We start from the raw sequence: 9,904 nt of genomic DNA on the forward strand, positions 1-9,904 counted from the left end.
ATATTACTGAGTGATTCTGCCGTTGAAATTTGCTTGAACGCCTCCAGTCACAACCTTTATGTACTTCATATTATCTCTACTGATGCGAAGGCCGATCTAATTGGCTTAACGATTGAGATCAGTAGTGGTTTGTTAGAGCTGAATATCATCTTGGGCCATAAGTGCAAATCTGTCAACCGACCAAACCAAAATCTGTCCAACTGATACCAACTCTCATATGGAACACTGTCTTCCCCATGATGAAGCCTAAGGCGGTGAAATTAATACAAATTTGCGAGAGTATGCGTCCTTGTCGGGATCCAGTAGCAATTTAAAGGAAAACTGAATGTCCTGCATTGGTCTTCACACAACGAGAGGAGCTGAAGGATAGGATTTTAAAGGCTCAGATGAAAGTTTGGGGTATACCATGAATTTTAAAAATTTCCCACTAGGACTCACGATGGATGCTGTCAAATGCCTTTTGGAAATTCGACGAAATTTACTGATAACTGTTGATTATATTCGATGTATTGTTCACTGAAATAAAATAATATTAATAATAAGCGTGTTTCCGTGGTTCACAGAGTAATAGGAAGCGTCTGGGGTGAATGGCTGGATAGAGGGATCACTTATAGAAAAAAATTACTTTAACAATATTTGGAAATTGTATTTCTTTTCTTTAAAATTCAGAGAGAGATAGATGGAGAGAGAGTAACTGAATGGCATACCAAAAAACAGTTGGAATATAACTTGGGGATATTCACATTAACAACGAGCTCGTCAGCTCACACAATGCATTGGACTTAGAAGTGTAATTGGGAGAAACTACCAGTCGTTAACCCACATATGAAAGAGCATAATTGACTCTGACAGGTACAATATTATGAAAAAGCATAGTTGCTCCGAACAGGTACAATATTCTAGAGTCTGATCTTCAGTATGCATAGAAGCTAACCTCAATCAAGTAATCAGTTGTTATTTACAATCTCAATTACACTAGTATCCCCTAGGGTGTCCCCACTTCATAGTGTTCATACATAGGTTGCCCTATGATGTGCTATACATTACGAGGTTTCACAATCAGATAAGCACTGTTCCTTAAGAGAACCTAAACGTGGACACGGTTACCCGAAGAGCTATAAAGAATAAACAGGGATATAGTACAAGGCCTTAATATTAAAAAGGAAAAGGTTACACAAAACAAGCCATTAACAACAGGCGAAACACCAGCACTCCTCAACGAATATTCGGGAAAAGACAATAACCTATGTGGTCTTAAAGCCCAATGACACTAAACAAGGTGACTAAAGGGGGAAATTTTTAAGGCCGAGACGAGATTTCTAAAATTTAGAGGTTAAAAACTTTAGCCACCTAGCTCTAAAGTAGAAAGGGAGAGTTCCAAGGGTCACCACTCGTGCTCCCCAGTAGGTAATATACAGTAAATAGTGTACAAAGACTGCGCAGAAGGTCCTACATTTTAGCCCCAAAGGAAACGATTATATTAGCTTTTAAGAAAACTGCTGAAATCTTTCCCTCGAAACACACGCCGGTACAATCATATGTTTAGGTGAATTCTCCCATTACCTTTTAGCACTGGATCTTCTTCAAGCCGGCTGCACCCTGTCTCCTGGCCCGCTGTAACCTACGTCGAGTCGCACTCTCAATTACCGAGGCAAATCAGACAGCATGGCCCTAAAGTCCTCTCCTTACATAGCTCCGCAGGGGAAGGTTCCAGATAAAATCCAGAGCACGGATAGGCTAAATTTCCATACACTCTCCCGGGTTTGATTGTTCAGAGAACTTAGTTACAAGCATGTGATAGGCCGATTACATTAGAGGAGAAACCAGGTGAGGTGTTGAGGAATCGGCACATCAAAAATTAAAACAATAACCAGAAAAAAGGTTCACTAACTACAACACATGGGATACCTTCTGAAATTAATTTGGGCTTAGCCCACTAGGTATCGATGGATAACAGATGGGAGAGCCATCTAACCATCGGAGAAGTCAGTTTTAGAAAGCCTTAAAAGTTCTTGGTCACTGTCATAAATGGCCATAGAGGAGGTGCGCAGTTTAAATAGCTGGGGAAGGTGTACGTCGGGTACTGTAATAATAATAATAATAATAATAATAATAATAATAATAATAATAATAATAATAATAACAGTAACATAATTCGTGAGATGATGAGTCCTTAACGAGATCCAACAGCAATTTTATAGAAGGCTGCATGTGCTAGGCTGGTCTTCACGTAACAGGAGGTATAGATTTTGAAAGGATGAGAAGCAATATTATTAATAAACCACCGTAAACATCTTTCGAGTGGACGCCCTATAGGTAACCTGCCCATCTGTGAGGATGTTGAAGAATACACAAACACCAAGCCCCAAGCAAGAGGAATTAACCAATGAAGGTTGAAATGCCAGACCTATCCGGGAATTGAACCGAAGGCCAGAATGCTAACCAGTTAACTGCGAAGTCAGACTCACTTGTACCTCCAGAGAGTATCGTGCGCAGATCATAGTCGAATGAAGCCGCGCAGACGCCAACCAACGTCAAGGACATGCTGCTGATCACTCGATAAATGTCAGATATGAAGACGGGCAAATGCTGGCAATATTTATATAATGTTGGGCTCTATTGTGAACAGAGAATGCCAGAATTTATAAACGTACGAAGATCAGTATTTCAAAGAGGTATGTGATAGGCCTATTGGTAGCAAAGTGGTGAATGTTTATTGAAACCTAATTGGAAGATAAAAATTCCAGCAGGTAGAAACGTTTCAAGCACTTAAGATTAGATCTGTTAAAAGTGTGTTAAAGCAAATATAGGTAGCATTCAGAAGTATTTATTCCCTCCCTAAAATAACACTGTACAACACAAAACTGCCAACACTTGAAACTATGAAATATGTATGTTGTGTGCCCTGAATTCGAAAATGTGTTCCATTTTATCGTTTTTGCTAGGGGCTTTACGTCGCACCGACACAGATAGGTCTTATGGCGACGATGGGATAGGAAAGGCCTAGGAATTGGAAGGAAGCGGCCGTGGCCTTAATTAAGGTACAGCCCCAGCATTTGCCTGGTGTGAAAATGGGAAACCACGGAAAACCATCTTCAGGGCTGCCGATAGTGGGATTCGAACCTACTATCTCCCGGATGCAAGCTCACAGCCGCGCGCCTCAACGCGCACGGCCAACTCGCCCGGTCCATTTTATCGTATCATGTAAGATTTTTATTCAGTGATGCAATCCCACTTTCTTGCCAATAATCGCCGCGCGGACACTCCAGCGCGTTCTGATTATAAACATAATATAAGATTCCGAGTAGACGCTAATGGAGGTTAACGGTCATATGACAGCTTTATGACAGCTTTTCTGTTTCCATTCGTTCCGAAAGATACACCGTTCCTCCACTGCTAAATGTAACTTCTTCTTCTTCTTCTTCTTCTTCTTCTCTCTCTACCGTTTTTCCCACACCTGTGGGGTCGCGGCTGCGAACTGTGTCGCACATGTGGATTTGGACCTGTTTTACGGCAGGATACTCTTCCTGACGCCAATCTTATATGGAGGGATGTAATCACTATTGCGTGTTTCTGTGGTGGTTGGTAGTGTAGTGTGCTGTGTGAATATGAAGAGGAAAGTGTTGGGACAAACACAAACACCCAGTCCCCGGGCCAGAAGAATTAATCAAAGGTGATTAAAATCCCCGACCCTGCCGGGAATCGAACCCGGGACCCTCTGAACCGAAGGCCTCAACGCTGACCATTCAGCCAATGAGTTGGACCGCTGCTAAATGTATATTAGTATCAGTAAAATTCAGACAGTATAGTATAATGACTCTCCCTGCTGTCATTTCTTGATGGATACAGTACTTTTGCATCCATCTCTTGGCACAGGCCAGAGTAAAGTGTAGCTTCCACTGAAGTCCCAGTCTCATCCATGGCTGTGACAATATGGAAGCTGCTGGGGTATGGGTGGTGCTGATTAATGACATTCAGAGCACAACCAGTGTGTCTGAGAGTCATGAAAGGTTTTCCTCATAGGGTTAGTTGTGCTGCAATAGCACTGTCTGGCCCAGTGAGGAAAGCAATGGCAAACTACCTCACTCCTCATCTTGCCTAGTACGCCTCATTTTGGTACTGCCATTGGTTTTTGTGGTTTCCCTATAACTGCATAGCCTTTGGTGATGCTATTTGAGGATCCAACCAGCCTCTGGGCTGATGACCTAACAGACAGACAGTATAGTGACTTGCTATTGTGCGGAACGTTTTTACTTTCACATTTATTGGGAGTTCAGATGTTATTTTTGTGGTTGTGAATAACAGTGTTTTGAACAGTTAGAAGTACGTTCAACATGCTTTTAGTTTGTAAAACTCATACAAAGTGGCAATTTACAGCAACAATGTTGCATCAGTCCGTACATTCTCCGGGCGTATTTTGCTGCGGGTGTGATGGATTCAGTAAAAAATCTCAAAGAGAAAATATTACACCTACGATGAATTATACTTCAACTTTTAAGTAGATAAGGACAAAACTGTTGCACCTAAATATTGTTGTAGCCGATGTTATCGTAATTTGAGAGGCTGGATAAATGGCACTCGTCCTGCTATGCCGTTTGCTGTTCCTATCGTATGCAGAGAGCAAATGGACCACCCCTTGCACTGTTATTTGTGTTTAACCAAACTTTCTGGTTTCTTATCAAAAAACAAACAATTTCCCTTCGCGCGAAGGCCTGTTAAGCATGGCGATTCATGTCCTACCCCAACGCCACCTGGAAACCTGACCCCACAAAAGGAAGCATCGAGTTCTTCCCCTGAGGTTGATCTCAGTACTTCTTTCAATTCTGACTCTGATTATGATTCTGAATTCGTGGACTCAAAAAAAGTCTAATTTCACAGTCAATGCTAAACAATTTTGTAAGAGATTTAAATCACACACAAGCCAGACTGAATTGTTCGCATCTCAACTAAAGGAATGGCATATCTTACAACCGGGTGCCAAAGTTACGATTGATCGAAAACGTCAACATAGAATATCTAGATATTATTCTAAATACTGTGATCTTATTTATTGCAATGATGTGAGTGATCTTATGAGTCTAGATGAATGGCGTTTATTTATTGATCCAAGTCAAGTCTAAAAGCCGTATTGTAATATTTCCCCTGTGGTACCAATGGCTTATGTCATACCTATGAAAGAAAAGTATGAAAACATGGATATCCTCCTAAAAGAAGTACGCTATGCCGATCACGAATAGGAAACATGTAGAGACGTAGAAGTAATTCGTCTATTAACCGGAATGGAACCGGAATTCACGAAATATTGTTGTTTCTTGTGTGAGTGTAAATCTCGGGGCAGAGTTATCCATTACAGAGTGAAGGAGTGGCTTTTGAGACAAAGTTTAGTAGTAGGCGGGAAGAATGTAACGTTTCATTCACTCCTAGTTTCTCAGAAAGTGTATTAACTCCGCTCCATATAAAGCTGGGTTTGATGAAGAATGTCGCAAAAGCAATGGAAAAAATAGGAATGGTTTTCAGTATTTAAGAGATACATTTGCCAGAGTGAGTGAAGGAAAATTAAAAGAGCATTTTCATTGGTCCTCAAATCCAGAAAATCCAACACGATCCTATTTTCGAAGAAAAAATCACCGAAATAAAAAATGTGGTATGGTGTGCTTTCAAAAACGTACGTTCGAAATTCCTGGGAAATTACGGAGCAGATAATTACATCAAAGTTGCAGAAAATTTGTTAAGGGTATATGAGGTTATGCACTGCAGAATGTCTCTTAAAATTCATTCCCTGCACTCCCTTCGCAATTTCTTCTTTCCACCGAACCTGGGAATGGTCAGTGGCGAGCATGGAAGGTTTCACCAGCAAATATTCCAAATGGAAAGGCGATATGCAGGAAAATGGTCTCCTAATGTGCTCGCAGACTGCTATTGGTTGTATGTCTTTGAGGGTTCCGGGCCCAGCCACAAAGGAAAGTCTTCCAGAAAAACATTCTAAAATGGTGTTTTAAAATATTTTAAAAGTTATTTGCATGTAACACTTTTTTTTTAGTTTTTAAACTCTTTTGCATTTTTGCGTTGGAAGGAAAATATGGGACATGTGATATTAAGCCCTTATCCTCGCTTGGTTAGGTGTGGTTGGTATAGTATCGCTTTATGCTGTCAGCACTTCTACCACGAGCATCATTTCTGGGGAAGCTATAAGGAGTAATTTGCTTTCCTTTGTTATTTTCCTTCATTTTACCTTTACTTTACCTTTATTTTCACTATAACACTAACAATAACTACAATAGTCTTATTCTATTGCCTTTATTGACCCACAGTCAAGGAAAGAATTAAATTATTTCTCTTAATACCACTACATCATTTTCGCGAAGTGCTACGCAATAATTAACGGAACAGATCTCGACCTCGACGAGCGAACCCAGCACGCGCCGCTGTCCTGCGTAGCAAGCGCGCCAATTGACACATACGAACTTTAACGCTTTCTGCAGATCGCATAAGTTAATTTCCGAAAGAATTGTTTTGGCCGTTGTGTTACGCTTGGCTCATTTAACGTGTGTGCAAAATATAGGTAAGATCCGTGATTTCCCGGTACGCGCGCCTCCCTTGTGAGTGTAGCAAAATTTTGACTCTGGAACTACAGCTATGAAGAAACATCAACTTTTAAACCAAGGCCGGCCCCGTGGTGTAGGGGTAGTATGCTTGCCTCTTACCCGAAGGCCCCTGGTTCGATTCTCGGCCAGGTCAGGGATTTTTACCTGGACCTGAGGGCTGGTTCGAGGTCCACTCAGCCTACGTGATTAGAATTGAAGAGCTATCTGACGGTGAGATAGCGGCCCCGGTCTAGGAAGCCAAGAATAACGGCCGAGGTGACTCGTCGTGCTGACCACACGACACCTCGTAATCTGCAAGCCTTCGGGCTAAGCAGCGGTCGCTTGATAGGCCAAGGCCCTTCAAGGGCTGTAGTGCCATGGGGTTTGGTTTGGTTTGGTTTGATTTGGTTTGGTTTGGTTTTAAACCAAGATATTGAGTATAGTTGACAAAGAAAGTACGTAGTACTTGATAGGGAAATTTTAACTTCAAATTCGAATTTAGGAGACTCGAATTAGTAAAAGTTACATATTTTCATTTCATTGTATAAAAAGTTAAAATTTTGTTGTACAGTAATTTATACCTTGCTTTGACTTCCTAAACAAGGAGTTACTTTTTGTTTGTTTTCATACATATCTTTCTTCGATGGATGAGAGCCAATAAAATTCAATTATTCGTTTTTGGCACCTATAAAAATATTATGATAGAGCGGTCTTCATAGATCCTGCACCCAGTAATGAGACCGAGTTTCGAGGTAAAAAAAAAAAAAGGTGTTCACAATTAATGATTCTCGCATTGTAAGGAAATATTTAAGATAATTTGAAAATATGAATATATGGTTTCATATTAAGGAAAACGACAACACACAATAATTTAGCCCCCTTTGCATGTATACGTAAGGCTGGTGGTACAATATAATTTCTGAAGTCTCATTTTAACCACAGTTGTCGGAAGTAATGGTCACTGAAGGAAAGTCCAATAACCTAATGTGAGAGAAATGAGCTGGTTTCGTGCACGTCAAGACGCTAAGTAAAACACGGAGAGTTTTCTAGTATTAAATAAAATGTTTTTGTCAGTGACATCGTGCAGTTTTCATTTAAGGTTAACATTTGTAATAATTTTATTAAAGCTTTTATGATACTGTTAAAAATAATATAAATCGCTTGGTTTCGTGACATTAAAATCGAGAACATTTTAAAATGCTGTGGTTATGCTTGGAGAGGACTCTGGAACACTTCTTCAACAGAAGTGTGAAGAAGAATATGGCAGCGTGGAGGTAATGCGATGCAGTTCTTCTTTTCCCTAATATTTTCCAAGTTGCATGAGGTCACAACTGCGTGTAATGAATTAAGTTTAGCTTTACTACCGGAGCTCTTTCCGGATATCAACCATATGTAGAGAGGTATATTACTATTGCGTGTATAATAGCCTTTTCTGTTACCTACTGGAAAGCTAAATGATAATAATATAATAGTGACCGACTCCATGGCTAAATGGGTAGCGTGCTGGCCTTTGGTCACAGGGGTCCCGGGTTCGATTCCCGGCAGGGTCGGGAATTTTAACCATCATTGGTTAATTTCGCTGGCACCGGGGCTGGGTGTGTGGTCGTCATCATCATTTCATCCTCATCACGACGCGCAGGTCGCCTACGGGAGTCAAATCGAAAGACCTGCACCTTGCGAGCCGAACATGTCCTCGGATACTCCCGGCACTAAAAGCCATACGCAATTTCATTTCATCACACTTAGTCGTGATCTTATCACCACCAATACTAAACTAACTCAAATATACACCTCTAGCAGTGAATCTCACGGTACTTTTCTTTTCAGCGCTGAAGACGTCGCGAAAGGAGTCGTGCACGTCATCCGCCATGCCGCTAATGGGAGTGTGTGGGTGAGTGAGGGTGGCGAGCTCGTATATGAGGTCCGCTTTCCACATAGAGAAGAAATGAAGATCAGCACCTGAAGAACATTCTTACGACTTCACACATTTTCAAGTACATGCTCTCAAAACATCGTGTATATATCGTTCTACGACGGTTATTATGATGTCATTTTTAGAGAAATGCATATAATATTATAGTCTACAAATGAAATTAAAAGACATTTTAGTAAAATTTCGATATCATCTTAATTAATCTACCGAGCTCGATAGCTGCAGTCGCTTAAGTGCGGCCAGTGTCCAGTATTCGGGAGATAGTAGGTTCGAACCCCACTGTCGGCAGCCCTGAAAATGGTTTTCCGTGGTTTCCCATTTTCACACCAGGCAAATGCTGGGGCTGTACCTTAATTAAGGCCACGGCCGCTTCCTTCCCAGTCCTAGCCCTTCCCTATCCCATCGTCGCCATAAGACCTATCTGTGTCGGTGCGACGTAAAACAATAGCAAAAGAGGCTTAATTAATCTAAACCCTTTTATAGTTGTTGGGCTGTATGATTCCCACTAAATTTCTCTCGATACTGACTTGTTCAGATACCTATTTCTCACTTGTGATTTGTGTTGCTGTTTGTGTATTTTTAAACCTGAAAAATAATACAGGATCGATATATTGTGAATTCTGAGGTTGACTTGTGTAATTGTTAATGATATTGTGCTGTAATGGATGCCAAAACTTGAAATTGTTGTGAACTTACGAAAATGTCTTCTCAAAATGAATACTCTTTCACAACATTTTTGCATTGTTGCAATATTAAGGAAACTTTATTATAATTATGGCTAGAAAATAAAATTAATGTTCTTTTAACCTCAACCTCGGTGAAATAAACAATACTCGCAGCTAGGCCAGAGGTCACTGTTCATCATCCTCAGCCGGAATTTCGTTGTGGTAAGGTGACCAGTTTCTTTCAGCTCTTTCAGCATCTTAATGGCTTAATGATTTACTTCCTTACTTATTATATAATGTATGTTTTAACTTTACTGGATTTGGTATGTGTATTTCATTTTTTTTAATTTAATGTTTAATTTAATATTTTAATATTATAAGCCTAAAATGCAGTTAGTGTGTTCATAAACCTGCATTGTATTATATGAAGAAGCTACATAAAGGGGCTATTCGGCCTCAGTGGCATGTAAATTATCAATAAATTCAAATCAACAGCCAACAGCATATGGTCACCCATCCAAGTGGTGGCCACTTCCAGTGTTGCTTAACTTCGGAGATCTCACGAGATGGATACGTCATTAAATGTGATGTTAACCGCAAAATTAGTTCCGGAAATAGCAGAGAAACGCACTGCATGCCAAAAGGCATGGGGAAGCAGTATTTAAAGTTAGCGGAGCCACCGTTCCGTGAAATCTTGAAAGTGCCAAGACCTGCGTCACGTG

General features: G+C 40.5%; 1 protein-coding gene across 3 annotated transcripts in view; it reads left to right on the top strand.

Moving 5' to 3' along the window:
* Positions 1-9,464, top strand: part of LOC136874866 (15-hydroxyprostaglandin dehydrogenase [NAD(+)]) — a 127,448-nt gene extending 117,984 nt beyond the window's left edge. For 2 of the 3 annotated variants that reach the window (XM_068227921.1, XM_068227922.1), the window contains exon 7: positions 8,412-9,464. In XM_068227921.1, coding sequence (XP_068084022.1) covers positions 8,412-8,547 — 136 coding nt within the window. In that variant the 3' untranslated portion in view covers positions 8,548-9,464. The remainder of the gene's footprint in view (positions 1-8,411) is intronic. The other variant, XM_068227920.1, reaches the window with a different exon arrangement.
* Positions 9,465-9,904: the final 440 nt, after the last annotated feature.

The sequence above is a fragment of the Anabrus simplex genome, chromosome 5 (genome assembly GCF_040414725.1).
Source record: "Anabrus simplex isolate iqAnaSimp1 chromosome 5, ASM4041472v1, whole genome shotgun sequence".
Lineage (NCBI taxonomy): Eukaryota > Metazoa > Arthropoda > Insecta > Orthoptera > Tettigoniidae > Anabrus > Anabrus simplex.